General features: G+C 40.7%; 1 protein-coding gene across 11 annotated transcripts in view; it reads right to left on the bottom strand.

Moving 5' to 3' along the window:
• LOC132872214 (probable E3 ubiquitin-protein ligase HECTD4) overlaps positions 1–17,491 on the bottom strand; it is an 868,395-nt gene that overhangs the window by 290,447 nt on the left and 560,457 nt on the right. For all 11 annotated transcript variants that reach the window (XR_009651396.1, XR_009651397.1, XM_060906858.1 and 8 more), the window contains exons 35-36: positions 7,700–7,853; positions 3,313–3,593 (exon numbers count right to left, since the gene is read on the bottom strand). Coding sequence is in view for 9 of the 11 variants with exons in the window: in XM_060906858.1 (XP_060762841.1) it covers positions 3,313–3,593; positions 7,700–7,853 (435 nt within the window). In the remaining 2 variants the exon portion in view is untranslated. The remainder of the gene's footprint in view (positions 1–3,312; positions 3,594–7,699; positions 7,854–17,491) is intronic.

Raw genomic sequence — 17,491 nt, 5'->3', positions numbered from 1 at the left:
TATATATATATACACACACACACACACACACAGTGGGGCAAAAAAGTATTTAGTCAGTCACCAATTGTGCAAGTTCTCCCACTAAAAAAGATGAGAGGTGCCTGTAATTTTCATCATAGGTATACCTCAACTATGAGAGACAAAATGAGAAAAAAAAATCCAGAAAATCACATCGTCTGATTTTTAAAGAATTTATTTGCAAATTATGGTGGAAAATAAGTATTTGGTCAATAACAAAAGTTCATCTCAATACTTTGTTATATACCCTTTGTTGGCAATGACTGAGGTCAAACGTTTTCTGTAAGTCTTCACAAGGTTTTCACACACTGTTGCTGGTATTTTGGCCCATTCCTCCATGCAGATCTCCTCTAGAGCAGTGATGTTTTGGGGCTGTCGCTGGGCAACACAGACTTTCAACTCCCTCCAAAGATTTTCTATGGGATTGAGATCTGGAGACTGGCTAGGCCACTCCAGGACCTTGAAATGCTTCTTACGAAGCCACTCCTTCGTTGCCCGGGTGGTGTGTTTGGGATCATTGTCATGCTGAAAGACCCAGCCACATTTTATCTTCAATGCCCTTGCTGATGGAAGGAGGTTTTCACTCAAAATCTCACAATACATGGCCCCATTCATTCTTTCTTTTACACGGATCAGTCGTCCTGGTCGCTTTGCAGAAAAACAGCCCCAAAGCATGATGTTTCCACCCCCATGCTTCACAGTTGGTATGGTGTTCTTTGGATGCAACTCAGCATTCTTTCTCCTCCAAACACAAATTGAGTTTTTACCAAAAAGTTCTATTTTGGTTTCATCTGACCATATGACATTCTCCCAATCCTCTTCTGGATCATTCAAATGCTCTCTATTAAACTTCAGACGGGCCTGAACATGTACTGGCTTAAGCAGGGGGACACGTCTGGCACTGCAGGATTGGAGTCCCTGGTGGCGTAGTGTGTTACTGATGGTAGCCTTTGTTACTTTGGTCCCAGCTCTCTGCAGGTCATTCACTAGGTCTCCCCGTGTGGTTCTGGGATTTTTGCTCACTGTTCTTGTGATCATTTTGACCCCACGGGGTGAGATCTTGCGTGGAGCCCCAGATCGAGGGAGATTATCAGTGGTCTTGTATGTCTTCCATTTTCTAATAATTACTCTCACAGTTGATTTCTTCACACCAAGTTGCTTACCTATTGCAGATTCAGTCTTCCCAGCCTGGTGCAGGTCTACAATTTTGTTTCTGGTGTCCTTTGACAGCTCGTTGGTCTTGGCCGTAGTGGAGTTTGGAGTGTGACTGTTTGAGGTTGTGGACAGGCATCTTTTATACTGAATGAGTTCAAACAGGTGCCATTAATACAGGTAACAAGTGGAGGACAGGTCTGTGACAGCCAGAAATCTTGCTTGTTTGTAGGTGACCAAATACTTATTTTACCGAGGAATTTACCAATTAATTCATTAAATATCCTACAATGTGATTTCCTGGATTCTTTCCCCCCATTCTGTCTCTCATAGTTGAAGTGTACCTATGATGAAAATTACAGGCCTCTCATCTTTTTAAGTGGGAGAACTTGCACAATTGGTGGCTGACTAAATACTTTTTTGCCTCACTGTATATATATATATATATATATATATATATATATATATATATAAAAACTAGAGCTGTCAAACGATTAAAAAAATTAATCGTGATTAATCTCAGAATTTCATGTAGTTAATCGCGATTAATCACATTTTTTAAAATCTATGTAAATGAATAAGGCTTTTAAAGTGAAATGTTACAATTAAAATGGTGAACACATTTTATGCTAAAAGTACTTGTTAAAAACTGCTGGGACAAGAGAAAATGGTAAGGGAGTTTATTCACTCACATACTAGGCAGTACTGAACATACAAAACACAAAATTGGATTTTGTGATGGATTAGGGAGCTGTAGTCTCAAATATAAAACATGTAGTCACATACTACTGTGTCTCAGTTCAGACATGTGTGACAAAAGAAAATAAAAATGAAATAAAACTTAAATTGTGCTGGAGTTGTATGCAGTCACAGCCTATAGGACTTGACAGTACTGTGCAAACAAAAATAAATTGCAGTTGGACTTCAATAAAGACATTTAGTGTCATATCACAGTGCTACAGCATACTGAAATCTCACTTTGCAAAAAAGTGCATACCAAAACCAACTCAATCACCATAGACATATAAACATAGACGCCGCATTGAGCTGGTGGCCCCGTTGCTGGGATACGTCAGAGTGTCCGCCATATTGGATGTGGCAAATCTTCCCCGTAAACCAATGCAAGTAAATGGACTGAACTTCATAAAGCCCCTTTCTACAATAATATTTAACTCGATGCCTTTTATTCACCCATTAACACACACACACGTATATATTTGGGAAACAAACAGGCATTAAAACAACACATAACCTTTAATGTGATGGTTATAAACATACATGTCAACCTTTGGTCAATCAAACCTGTATAACCAACCTCCAAAATCCGTATTTCCCTTATAAAATCCGTATAAGATGCAAATTAAAATAATTTACCTAAAATTTGAATGATAATTAACGATGATGTATCCCAGTTACTTTTTATTCAATATTAATAACAATAAACCTTCAGAATGAATACAAAGCTCCAATGTTTGACAAAAGCTCAAAGTGTTATCAGTGTAGTTACGAAGGAAATACTTTGTTGTTTGGAGACAGGTTTCACCGAGCAGCTATTATGCACGAGACTTCATATTAGCCACAAAGTCAGGAAAATCTTTTCGTAAAATTACGTTATAATGACCAAATACAATGAAAAGTATTTTTCCAGTCTCACCTGTGAAAGGTAATCCCATATGATCTCGTTTGGACGGTAAACCTGTTGGTACAGTTAAACGCAGCACATGAATGAGGCATCTTTATTCTCGGCTACTGTCTAGACGCTATACCAGAGACGGTTGAAGAATCTCCACTTTGCCACATCCAATATGGCGGCGAGGATGACGTATGATTCTACGCAGAAGGCGGCGTCTATGTTTATATGTCTATGCTCAATCACACTCTACTTTTGAAATGAAACTTCCCGTTTAACAGACCTTTCTCCATCACTCACACTTTTATTGAAGCAGCGCGCGACAAGCCTCAACAGGAACTACGGGTGACTCGCAGGGCCAAATTAGAATTTGCGTTAATGGCACTATTTTTTTTTATCGCGATAAATTGAGATCGCGTTAATGCGTTATTATCACGTTAACTTCGACAGCCCTAATAAAAACTAATAAAAAAATGTAATTTACACCTATTATTATTCACTCCTCCTCTCACCTGGCACCACATAGTCTGCAAGTTTAGCCAGCAGAAGTGCTGCAATGCGGGATGCTGGGTCATTGGCCTCTTCTTGTTCAGTGTCTATGACACTGATGAAGTCGCTCCAAGGAGGCAATGCCACATTGCCACAGTCTTCCACACTCATAAGAGGAAGGGCAGCCCGGCACAGTTGTAGTATAATTAACACCAGCTTAGGAGATGGACGTTGGTCCAGGAGCAGTGAAAGGAGCTTGGAAACGCAGGCTGGCTGGCTCAGAATTGCTTTCCCTATATTGCTCCTGATTAAAAAAAAAAAAGTGTGAAATTGTGAAACAACAAAAATGTTCCTTTTAGAGCATTATATGTTACTGCAACAAAATGGTTGATATACAGTCTGCAAAAGTATTGGAACTGCAAGGCCAATTATATTGTTTTTGTTATACACTGATGGGTTCGAAATCAAAACATGAAGTCGAGATGATGGATTAGAATTTAGTATTTCATTCTCTGATATTTACATCTACATATGTTAAACAACTTGGAACATGGCAGCTTTGGTGACAGACCACCCAATTTCAGGTATGCAAAAGGTGCAGCTGAAAGAAGCTGCGGTACAAGTCCAGCAAAGCATCACAAAAGAAGAATGCAAGAGTTTGGTGATTTCAATGGATTTTAATTTTTATATTAAGTGTTATTTTATATTTAAGTGTTATAAATATTAAGTTTTATTTGCTTTACTTTACCTTAAGACTACTTAAGGTAAATTAAAGCAAATAAAACTTTGCTTTATTTGCTTTAATTTACCTTAAGACTACTTATTGATTGTCTCATTAAGACTACATTCCAATGCTTTCGCACAATCCTAAATGAGATGAGTGGGGAAGTGCAGAAAATTTGCTGCTGGATCATTACTCATACTTCATTCATGGGACATGGAAGTAAACAACTGTACCGTCACTCACAAATCATTTGCATGAAGTTTTACTGACATTGTGAATAGCAATTTTTATGAAATGCTTGTTATAATGGTCCAATTACATATTCCTTTGCATCTACATTAAACTCAAGTATTCCACTGGATTTAAAAAAAAATTGCATGATTAACTGTGAAGATGTACTAAATTTATGGGCTTCTTTCCCTACATCGGCAGCCATGTTGCATGTTACACTTGCTTAGTTTGCAAAGCATTCTGGGAATTTTCTTCTACCACTCTATTTGGAGTGCCATCTGGAGGGCTAGATGACCACTACCCCTTGATCCCCAAAAGAAACACCTTACCCTATGCACACAAAATGGAGGGGTAGGGCAAAAGGTGGGAGGCAGTTGGGCCTCTTGCTCGCCTAAAATTGGGTGGTCTGTCACCAAAAGTATTCATCTTCATCAAATATAATCATCCTTTGATCTCAGTGTTTTTAGTGTATAGCAAAAAAACAAAAGAATTGGCCTCGTTATTCCAAAACTTTCAGAGGGACTGATTTTTCTAACCAAAATGCACTGATCAGTGATAACATTAAAACCAGGTGAACTGAATTTTTGTTTGATAGGTGAATTGAAAAACACTGTCTCATTACACTGGCATCGGTCACAGGGTGGGATATATTAGGCGGCAACTGCACAGTCCATTCTCAAAGTTGATGCGTTAGAAACAGGAAAAATGGGCACACGTAAGGATCTGATCGACCTTGACAAGAGTCAAATTGTCATGGCTAGACCTGATGTTTTCAACCTTTTTGGGGCACAAGGTCGAACCAGAATATCAAGGCACACCAACTTAAAGTTGGTTACTGATAATGAAGAATGTTCTGACAACTCCAAATATAAAAGTAGGCAACTGTGATTATGCTTCATCCGAGCAACTGTATTAACAGGTAGTGAACTAATGTGGTGAGGGTGCATGGAAGGAGAAGTTGTGAGACAGAGATCTCAGCTTCTCATGAAATCTCCATTGTTCCATACATTGTACAGATCTAGGATAAGCTGTTTTATTTTTCCCAAATGATGCATGTGTGATATCCCGAGAGGCTGCGTCATCGAGGGGCGCTATGTCACGCGCAGATGGCTCCAACTTCTGGCAGCTATAACTCCATCTGGTGGTAGAGTTGGGAACTTCACCCTCAGCACCCAACACGACAACACACCTGTGGCCAATGAGGGCGTAATGAGTAAGAGGGCTTTGTGAGAGCTCAAAACTCCCAGTGTGAATGTGGAGGGGAGAGTAGGGAGGTTCATGGACTCCCGTTGCTGAGTGGAACCTGCTTGGCGGAGTATTTGCTGAGAAGCTTATCTGGAATTCTTACCTGAAGGATTTTGCACTGAAGAACTTACCTGTGTTATGAATGCCTGCTACTGGGCGGCCACTGGGCTAAAGACTACAGGGATTGTTGACTGGACTCAAAGTAAGGCAGAAGATTTTGTTTGTTCTGAGAACGGGATATTGGACTGAAGGAAACCTGCCTATAATTTTGTTGTTCTAAAGCCAGAGACATTGTTTGAGTTTGACTTTTGGGAATCCATCTTCGTTTGAACACTGGACTTTGAGTTACCTTTTCTGTTTAATTTCCTGGCATAACATTAAAAACCTTGATTTATTTTAACCTTTGTGTCCTTGCACTGATTGAAGGGTCCCGCCGAGAGCCGGCCAGCCTCTCGTGATATCACACATGCCTATCATGAATACTTGGCTGGAGGTGATCAATTATTGCAGAAGTCTCAGACATGCTGGCCCATTGCTATTTAGCTCCTAATGCTCTCTAAGCTTAAAGATTAACAGTGCAATGAGCCTTTGCGCTCATAACATGGAACTGACAACCATTAGAGCAACCGGTCACGACAATAATAATTCTTCTCCCCTAAATTTATTTTCAAAATCAAACTGAGAATGGGAATAAAGGCTATTGAGATAAAAAAAAAAAATGTAAAAGTTGTAAATAACTGACTACATACTAGGGCTGTCCTGGATACAATATTTTGTGCTCAGGATCTTTGGTAGTAATCAACAGTGAATATTCGCAACTTTGGAACAGGCCACTCATGGGCATGCACAATAACTTTATTGGACAAACAATGGTGCATGCAGCTTCATTAACTGTTGTTTAATTTGCTTGAAAATAAACTTCAGTAAAGGTGGCAAGTTTACACTTGAGAGTTGTTAAGTTGTTCTCGTGTGTGCGCGCGCACGCATGCGTGCATGTCAGTCAGAGTAAGAGGGAGAGTGTGCATGTGTGTTGAATTTGACTCGGGAAGGACTAGCCAGAGATTTCTTCATTCTCACCTGAGTTGGATGGCATAGCACTGCAACCTGTCTTTTAATTAAAGGCTTTAATTGTTAAGGATTCTCTTATTCTACAGAATTGTTGTTTGTATTCATATTTGCTTTGTGAAAATTTCCACTGTAAAAAGAGCTACACAAATAAAACTGAATTGACATATGACTGGGTCAATGCATCTCCAAAACAGCAGGTCTTGTGGGGTGTTCCCAGTATGCAGTGGTTAGTACCTACCAAAAGTGGCCCAAGGAAGAACAACCAGAGAACCAGTGACCGTCATAGTTGCCCAAGGCTCACGGATGTGCATGGGGAGCGAAGGCTAGCCCACATAATGTGATCCCACAACAGAGCTACTGTATAAGTCTAATCCATGGAGGACCCATCATGCAACTTGTAGGACTTAAAGGATCTGTTCCTCATGTCTTGATGCCAACCCTGCTGAAAAAGTTAATGCTGTCTGTGATAGAAAGGTATCAGAACATACAGTGCATTGCAGCTTGCTGTGTACGGGGCTACGTAGCTTCAGACCCATCAGACCTGACCCCTATCCACCATCGAAAGCACCCACAATAAGCACATGAGCATCAGAACTGGATCATGGACCAATGGAAGAATGTGGCTTGGTCTGATGAATCACATTTTCTTTAACATCATGTTGATGGTCTGGTGCATGGTCTACATTTGGCCTCCAAATTTCCAAGATTGCAATCCAATCATGGGATCTGCTGGATAAGTCTAATCCATGGAGGACCCATCATGCAACTTGTAGGACTTAAAGGATCTGTTCCTCATGTCTTGATGCCAACTACTGCAAACACCGTCAGAGGTCTTGTGGAGCCCATATTTCAATGGCTCAGAACTGTTTTGGCAGAACAAGGGGGACCTACACAATGTAAAGCATGTGCTTTTAATGTTATGGCTGATCTCATCTCCTTGACAAGTGCCATTTTAATGAGATAATGTTATTCACTTCACCTGTCAGTGGTTTTAATGTTATGGCTGATCGATGTATGTAATGTATGATCATTATGCATTAAATACAAGCCAAAATACATATAGTACAACTGCACAAGAAATACAAGTCGATAAAGTTACTGAGCACTTTGTTTAAAGTAAGCTGTCCTTGGATGGTCCTTACCGAGATAGGTCATTCAGTAGACTAAGTGCATCTTGTAGGGCATCATTTCCAGCTGCTTGGTTCCCAGAGCATTCTGTAGCTCTTGCTAGGTGATTAGTCAACAGAGTGGATACTTGCCTAGCTAATCCAGAATGCACTGCGTCTGACAAACCACCTAAAAGACACAAGTCAAACTTAAAAAACAAACAAAAAATCTGTAGAGTAACATAATAAGGATATCTGAAGTTTACAATAAACAACATTGTCCTCTTGGTGGTCTGTTTCGAGCATGCTCCTTTTTCTTAGCAAGAGGAAACTGTAAAGCTCAGGTACGTTAGTATAAACGGGGGTTGGTTAAGCCCCCCTGTAAAAAGACATCAGTGTGAGAATTTTTTGGCATCCACATCAGATTTTGTTAAGAAATGTTTTAATGAAGAAACCTAGATTAATTTGGATTTGATCAAACATTGATTTGATTCTTTCAAACCCAGAAAGTAGATTAACAGTGACAGTTGTGCCATGTCACATGTGTCAAACTCAAATATGCAGTGCTGCCTCATTTCATTTATCCATTGCAACTTTCCTGAAAATAATACTGAAATGGGTCATTGTACCCATTACTTCACACTGTAAAATCTATGAAATCTGTTGCCTTTGATAAAGTCAGACCTTTGTCTAACAAAAAGTTCATTAACATAGGTGTAATGTAATGATTAAAGTGCTGATGACACGTTTTTGACATCTTTGGCGATGTTTTATAACATAAAAAGTAATTCCCGATGATCCATATATTAATTCACGAAGGCGCCTATTTTACAAGTTATGATAAAAAACGCGGCTATTTGGGCAAATTTGACGGGGCTGCAGCACCCAGGAGACGAAGGAAGAGGAGGAGCTATGACATCAGCGAAAGAACCTTCCTCCTAACTTACCAGTTTGTTGTTGATGCGGCAGGTGTTCAGTTTATCATTATTAGTATTTTTATTATACATTATATATAGTTATATAGTTATTATGCCTTCGCGTTGTGTTGCCGGCTTTTGCTCCAAAACCCACAAGGATGGGGTAAGTTTATTCAAGTTTCCCAGAGATCCCGAGCTGCATGCGAAGTGGGTGAAGCAAGTCAGGGGCACTCGTGACAAGTGGGAGCCCTCACCAACATCCGTCCTGTGCTCTGAACACTTCGATTTGGATTGTTTTGACACCCTTCCCAGCTTAAAAGAATCTCTTGGGTGTTCAGTTCAGCACAAACGTGTGTTATCAGCAGTGCCTACACAGTGTTGCCAGATTGGGAGGGTTCCCGCCCAATTGGGTGGTTTCAAGTGCATTTTGGTGGGTTTTGAACATATTTTGGGCTGGAAAACGTCAGCAGTATCTGTTGCCAGATACTGCTGAAGGTTTACAGCCCAAAATATGTTCAAAACCCACCAAAATGCACTTGAAACTGCCCAACTGGGCGGGAAACCTCCCAATCTGGCAACACTGCCAGTATTCCGGAGAGGGTCTACTAGTAGCTATGCTGGATCCAAAGACAGTCCTCCTGTCAGAACATGTGTTGTGAAATGACATAAGATAAAGGTACGTAGAGCTATAGATTCTACATGATAATCATAAATGTAATCATAAAGTCGGCGTGATATCAGTCATGTATTTGCTTCTGAAAGCTTGCGGCTTTCATGTAACTGCCGCCTAGCAACGAGAGGCAAAGGGTAAAGAGGGTAGGCTATCATAGATTCTATTCGGAAGAGATCAACACAATTCTAGACTCCCAGAAGAGGAAGAGCTAGCACTAGAGAGTTCACCGGCGTTTTCATGCGCCATTTCCATTGAGTAGAACCAGAGTAGAACAGCCAGTGAACCGCAGCGTGTTCTTCCGCTGACGTCACAACATGGCCGCGAGCCACGGACCCAGTTTTCTTGTGCTCTGCAATTAAAAGTTGGATATTCGCGTAACAACAGCTTCTTTTCACGTAATTATAACAGAAATCTAACATGTTTGCCATGTTGTATAGTTTATTTAAGAAATTGAATAGAGTCATGTTCGTGTCATCAGCCCTTTAACTCCAGACATACAAATCTATCACCCAGTTTAGAGGCCGACAAATATGTTGAAAAAAGAAACTTTGATAGAGACAAGAGAGATGAGAACATGTGTTTAGTAAGTTTACCAAATAATAATATAATTCCGTCTGACTTATAAAATCAGTTTCTTGCTGTTAGGTTACATATTTTTAATATTTGTAAAGCAGATACATAGTTGCAAGAAAATGTTTACGAACCCAATTGAATGTTTTTACATTGATTACTCATAAAATGTGATCTGTGGTCTGATAAAATGGGCAGCGCAGTGGTTAGTACTGTCGCCTCACAGCAAGAAGGTTCTAGGTTTGGGGGGGTCTTTTCTGTGTGGAGTTTGCATGTTCTCCCTGTGTCTGTATGGGTTTTCTCCAGGTGCTCTGGTCTCCTCCGTCAGTTCAAAGACATGCAGATTAGGTAAAAATACCCAGCCACAAGTCAGTGCATACTTAGTGTTGGTCCTAAGAGCCCAGAAAGACTGGGGAGGGTTGTGTTAGGAAGGGCATCTGGTGTTTAAAAAAAAAAAAAAAAAACACTATGTCAAAATCAAAGGAATTGAGAATCAATTGGGGCTTTGCCCTGTATTCCACCCGTCATGAACTATGTGACGAATCAAGTAAACTTAAACTGATCATCATGGTCACAATTATATACAAACCCAATCTGACTAAACTAATAATATACATACAGTCGTAGTTTTCAGATATTTATCAAGCATAATGTGTGATCATGTGCAGCCTGGAAAAAGTAAGTGAACCTCTGTGCTAACATCTCCAAAAGCTAATTGGAGTCAGGTGTTTCAATTAAGGAGACGGGATTGATGGTGTGGGCTGTGCTTGCTGGTGCTTTACCCTTTAAATAAATACACAAACACACAACTGGCAGGTCAGCCTGCAAATGTGTACTCCAGAAGCTTGATGTTCTTTATCACTCTGCTATTTGCATTGATACAAATGTCCCTACTAAAGGGGACATATTAGGTTAAAAAAAACCCCTCACTTTTTCAGTGCTTGTGCACACATCTTGGGGTATCTGGAGTCCCTCTGGGGGGAGAAACCCAGTCAGTTGCTTTTGGGCTGCCTATTTCAGAAAAAAATATGCTTCAACATGCCATTCAGATTTGGTTCCCACTTCTATACCAAAAGTGGTGCGCATTAGAATTATGCCACCCCCTCATCTGAGTATGTCCAATCATGGTTTGAGAACTGCCTTTGTAAATTAATATTCTAAAGGAAAGTGCTACCTGATTGGCCAGCGGAAGAGGGGGTGGGTTGCACAGTGGGTCATTATTGTTTAAAGGAACAGGCACTGAAATCACCCATTTTGAACAGGGCTGTTTAGACAGGATGATAAGGGATGATGCCTTGTGTAGGGCCCTATGATTTCCGCGATGCGGAAAACACGGACGGAATCACGGAATCTAGACATAAAAGCGGATTTTTCTGATAAACACGGAATAGCGCGGAATTCGTTCATTTTTCTTTGCCTGAAATAAATTTAATTGCCCTCTTTCTAATTTTAAGACACAAACACTGTTTCTGCCTGATTTTGTCACATCTTTCACTTTCAGTGAGTCTGGGGTTGCCTAGAGACCATATCTTGTTAACCACGTGAGTTTGTTTCCTCACTGATGCGACTGCAAGGGAAATATGTCTAAACGTACAGCCCCTGCTGCAAAACCAGCAGTTTCTAAAAAGTTACGAAATACGCAATTAACTGCCAAGCTTCGAGCAGAGCAATATCCAAACGATTATTATGCATCTGGCCAACAGCTTTTCTGCAAATTCTGTCAGCATACAATTGACTGGAGCCGAAAGGACACTTGTAACGATCATTTGAAATCCAAGGTTCATCTGAAGAACAAAGCAAAATCAAGCGGGAGGGCCCTCCAAGTGTCACTGGACGTAGCGACCAAGTCACAGGATGACAGACGGGAATTCGTGGAAGATTTCGTGGCTGTGTGCAGAGGCCAATATACCTTTAGAAAAAATGAGGAAGATACGCCCCTTTCTAGTCAAGCACTGCAAACAGGGAGGTGCGCTGCCTGAGAATCCAAGCAGTCTTAGACAGATCCATCTACAGCGGGTGTTCAACGAGCACATGCAGACAGTGCTACAAGAGATCCGTGATAAGAAGCTCTTTGTTGTTGTTGACGAAATGTCAGATAACCGAGACCGCAGTGTCCAACATTGTCATAGGTGAGTAGCCCCCTACCAAACCTACCCCCTCCCCCTTTTTTTTAGGTAGCCTGATAAAGCATATCCCTGTCAGTTTTTTATGTTACAGGTACCAAAATAATAATATAAAAATAATATTAATAATAATAACAACAACAAGACCAACATCAATTGAGGTTAATGTTAAGCTATTTGCAGTTTTATTACAAAAGGTGCTTATTTAGTCTAACATGTAAATTAGGCTATTTCCTAAAATGCACATAGGCCTAATTATTTTTTCTAATTATTTTGCTTGTGTCACGTCATCAATTTGGTAGGAGAAACCTGGCAACACTACAGCTACTTCAGTGACGTTACAAGTCTGGTGATGTGGATCAAATCTGCCTTCTTCAAAAAGCCTGCAAGGAAAAGAAGGTGGTTGCACTTTTTGTCTGCAAAGGATGCTGTGCATGTGAAGGTTCCACCTGAACCAGGAAATACAAGGTGGAATAGCTGGTTTGAAGCGGTGCGGTTCCATGCTGAACATGTCCACCTGTACAAGGAGTTTTTCTCAGCTGAAAAGTCTTCTGCCCAGGCTGTGAAAAACATCCTTGATCTGGTGGAAACAGATGACAAGCAAGAGACCCTTCAAATGAAGCTGACATTCATCTCTGAAGGGTGTGGGAAACTGGTCAGAGCCCTGACAGTTTTGGAGGGCACCCACACTCCTACAGCAGTCTCTGCCTACAACATCATGGAAGATCCTACCTAGTCAATGGCACAGCCAAAACCTACGGTTTTGGAGCGAAAACCGACGAGTTGCTCAATGAGATGTCCATTCGAAAGAAGAAATCTGTGCTGGATTACCTTCATGATGCATTTCACATTGCATTTGAGAAGTTTTCAAAGCACTGGGATGTCCATCCTGCCAAACAGGTCTACAAGATGATCAGGGTGTTTGATCCTAGACAGGCTCCAGCTATGGAAAGGCAGATTGAAGCCTATGGCACCCTGTCAGCATTGAAGACCCCATCTGCAGAGCTCAGTGAGGAGTGGGCTGCTTACCAGCACTGTGTCAGAAATGAAGGCCTCTCAGAATTGCTGGACCTTGCTGAGTACTGGAAAGGTACAACCCAGTGCTTTCCAGAGATTGCAGCCATTGCCAAATCATACATGTATTTCCCAGTCAGCTCTGTTGACTGTGAGAGGAGCTTTAGCAAATATAAAACACTTCTCACTGACAAACACCAAATGCCTCACTGTCCTTTACTTCAATGGCGACGTGTCAAAAAGGTGGGAGATGCCTGGCTGCTCAAGAGATGTTTAGAATGGACAAATGAATTTTAGCTTGACAGGAGTTGATTAAGTTAAGCTGTATTAAGTTTATTAAGTTATGCTGTATAATTAAGTTGATTACAGCTTTGAGTTGTCATTACTGGGGTCTTAAAGCAATAGCTCGGGATTTTTGACATGAATCTGTATGGCATCCCCGTCAACAGTGTCGTGCAAATACACTGACTTACCCCCGACAGCATCCTGTGAGTCCAGTTCTTGTCTAGTTTTGGTCCAGACGAAAGTAGTCCGGCAAGTTTGTTGGGGTCACAAAAGTAAAACGTTTTTCTTCTCAAAACAGTACGTGTTCAAAAGAGTGATATATTTGCATCACAAAACCATTGCCAAATAAAAAGTCAGACCTCGCAATTATTTGGCGCTATATTTTGTCTCCCTCGGTATCACTGCGTGCTGTCATGTTGACATCTGCGCAGGAATCAACACCTTTCCCATTAGACTGGTGGCCAAATTTCCAAATTTCACTTAAGGGAGGATGGAATGTTAGCTTGTGGCATCCATGTCAGGGGGTTAATATGGCCCCTACTGAACTCATTTAGTGTGGATGCCACCTAAAGTAGGCTTTCTAAAAATTGTTTTACACCAAAAACTTAATGGCCACTACCCCACTCAATTTTCGGCCAGTTTTGTTGGCTGAAAAATACTGTAAGGGTTACTCCTAATGCATCTTCTCCCATGTCAGAAATAAAAAATGGCATATGTTAACGACTCATATTGTATGAAAGCTGATAAAAAGAGCTTTTTTAAAATATAACACTCAGATATACATGTTTCAGAAGGAGGTATGAGATTCATCAAACATTGTGTTGAAAAAATGAAACTAACCAATTTCAATCAAACTACATGTATTTCTGCTTTTATTTCTAAATATCTTCACTACACCCAATGCACCAATACCACATATTTAAGCATGTCAAATGGAACCTCAATGCTCCCAGAATACGAAAATGCCTTGTAAACTTGAATAAGATGGATTGCATAATAAGCTATACTGCGACAGTCCACCTGCATCAGTTCAACAGATTTTGTCAATGGAAAATTAAGGCAACCACACAAAATCTTTTATGATTTCTAAAGTGATAAACGTATTTATTATATATATATACACCCACTATATATGAAACTTATAAACAATACTTCTCTATTTTATGATATGTATCTTGTTATTCATGGTAACAGACTGGAATGATTGAACGGAAACCAAAACAAGTCATTCTTAATTTAGTTAAGTATTGTAACATCTCTCTTTCACCAGGTACCCTGCAGATTGTAAAATTATGATTAATCTTGCTTTGTCTGGAGTAAACATAGATGACAGTTGCTTCATGAACCATGGATACCACTGACTCTTAATTAAGTCAATTTCACTTAGGATAAGCTTAGGGTAAGGATAAATACAAAATAGCACAATTTCTGAATATGTGCTTTTCTTTGGCAGGATATTGTGACAAATGCTAAACAAGCACGATGGAATCTGTCATGTATAGCCAAAAGAGAAGTTATGACACTACTTCTGACTGGGATCTGTGTCTGTTTTGTCAGAGAAAAAACCTGAAAAAGGACACAAGAAAACTTGGAGACACTGGATTTGAACGAGTTCGTCAAGCTGCAGCGGAACGCAAAAAGTACAATGATGTGGACAACTTCCACACCATAGAAAGGATTCAAAATGACTAATTGACTAATTAACATGTGCCTTTTCTACTTTTGAAATGGGAGAAGTAAAATTATGGGTACCCCCCCCCCCAATTTTTTCGTTGATCAAATTGACCAAAAAATTACTTGGGGTGGTAATTATGTTTTTCCACATACAAAATTATTAAAAGACTAATTCAAGTGGCATCCACCAAAAATGTGTCCATTAAGGGTCATATTAACCACCTAACATAGGTGCCACAAGCTAACATTCCGTCCTCCCTAAAGTGATTTCTTGGCCTCTTTTCAGATTTTGCCACTAGTCTACATTGTTTGGCAGTGATTAGGAGTTCAGATCAGCGGCGCTAATAAGCTGCGGCTCCAGCTTCACCTTCTTCCACTTCTCTGTCCACCCTTTCTCTCTCTGCCTGTTCTAACTCCATCTGGCGAATTTCTTCATCTGTATATTCGGGTTCATAAAGACATCCCTTTGGCTGTGAGATGAAGTCAATGTTTTCAACGTCGCTGTCGTAGTCAGACATGTCGCTAACTTTGCTAGCAGTAAACAATGAATGAAATAGCCGTGGCTGTCACCTGGCGGCAGCGTGCAGTGATAAGAAGGGAGAGAAAATGGTGCCAAGCGATTTCGAGGTCTGACTTTTTATTTGGCAATGGTTTTGTGATGCAAATATATCACTCTTTTGAACACATACTGTTTTGAGACGAAAAACGTTTTACTTTCGTGACCCCAACAAACTTGCCGGACTACTTTCGTCTGGACCAAAACTGGACAAGAACTGGACTCACAGGATGCTGTCAGGGGTAAGTCAGTGTGTTTGCACGACACTATTGATGGGGATGCCATACAGATTCATGTCAAAAATCCCAAACTATCCCTTTAAGTTGTTATGCATACCTACTTTTGAATAAACAGTGGCTATAACAAATGTTTCTGTATGTGTTAAAATAAAACTGTTAATTTGACATATGTGGTTGTGTTTGTCATTGACTTTTAGAGCTAGATATTGATTAAAATTGTAAAAATCCGAAACAACAAAAAACAAATCCGAAAAATCTGAAAACCCAAAAAAATAAAACGGAATTTGAGAAAAAATAAAACGGATTTCATAGGGCCCTACTTGTGGTATTTTGACCAAAGCATATCACAGACATTTCATTAAGACCTCTGGGAACTGTGTCAACTTGTGCAAAAGATATCACTGCATTCTTTATTCCTCTATAAACTGGCCATCCTTCCACACCCGCCTAAGTATCCACCAGTTCGTTCTCATAAAAAAAAAAAAAAAAAAACTCCTGGGTCTGTCCCATCCTTATTTGTCACTTGTTGCAAACTACATCTGCTGCTCACTGCACCCATGCTGCTCATATTATGTTGAAGGTTCCCAAGGCAAAGACTATCATGCTTAGTCTATTGTCATTTCAAGATGTGGCAGACAAAGACTGGAACAATCTGGGGGGGGGGACCTCTCATGCTCCGCCCCAGACATCCACTCCGGAGATTACGGATCTCTCATGCCAGCGCCGATCCGGATCTAGGACAGGAATTCCTTCTCCCCTGAACTCACTTCCTGGTTTTCACTGCTGCTTATTTAAAGGCAGCAGAGTCTGTTTTTGCCAGAATGTCTCGTTTGCTTCTCTAGCCGTTTCTGTGCCTCTCTTGCTCCTCATGGTTTTTCACTCTAGCGATTTTCTCTTGTCCATGGTTTTTGCATTACCATTTTTCTGGTTCTTGTTTTTTTGCACTAAGGGTTATTTCTGGTTCATGGTTCTTGCACTAATGCCGCTTTTCCACTACAAACGCGGCTGAGCCGTGCCGTGCTGAGTCGAGCTGAGTCGAGCTGAGCGGGGCTGTTGGAGTTGCATTTCGACTACAACCGCGCTGAACCGTGCTGGCTGGAAGTGGGTGGACACATTGGGTGGAGTTAGCGAAAGTGGGTGGACGTCACGTGATGTCGTTAAGCAGCGCAAACAGTGACATCAGTGACAGTGGCGGAACAAGTCAGAGCCGGGCCGGGGGCGGGGCAAATGACCGGGCCCTTTATTAAAGCTTATCATAACATCATTTTAGGCTACAAAATGTCCGCAACTGCGGTGTTTACCAATTTCAACACTACCGGGTGCAACTATGTTATTTAGTACATCAAGTCCTTCAAACGAACATGTAACTCAGAAACAAAAAACATTAGGATACTGTACATGGCTCATAATAAAACATCAATAGCCTATACTGCGCACATTATTTGAAGGGCATATGAATGAGCGCTCAGAGGTTGCAACGGTGACAGGAAGAGTCAGAAATAAAAGGAGGGCGGTGCAAACCTCACTGAATGCACTGTGTTTACCAATTTCAACACTACGGGGTGCAACTATGTTATTTTGTACATTAAGTCCTTCAAACGAACATGTAACTCAGAAACAAAAAAACATTAGGTGACATACTGTACATGGCTCATAATAAAACATCAATAGCCTACTGCGCGCATTATTTGAAGGGCATACGACGAGCCTTGCGCTCCGCGAACTCGTCCACGATGGTCTGTATGTCACTGATTCAGTGAGCTTTTAAGCGGTAGTC

Source organism: Neoarius graeffei, chromosome 24, assembly GCF_027579695.1.
Source record: "Neoarius graeffei isolate fNeoGra1 chromosome 24, fNeoGra1.pri, whole genome shotgun sequence".
Lineage (NCBI taxonomy): Eukaryota > Metazoa > Chordata > Actinopteri > Siluriformes > Ariidae > Neoarius > Neoarius graeffei.
This window is presented reverse-complemented; position numbering and strand designations above follow the sequence as displayed.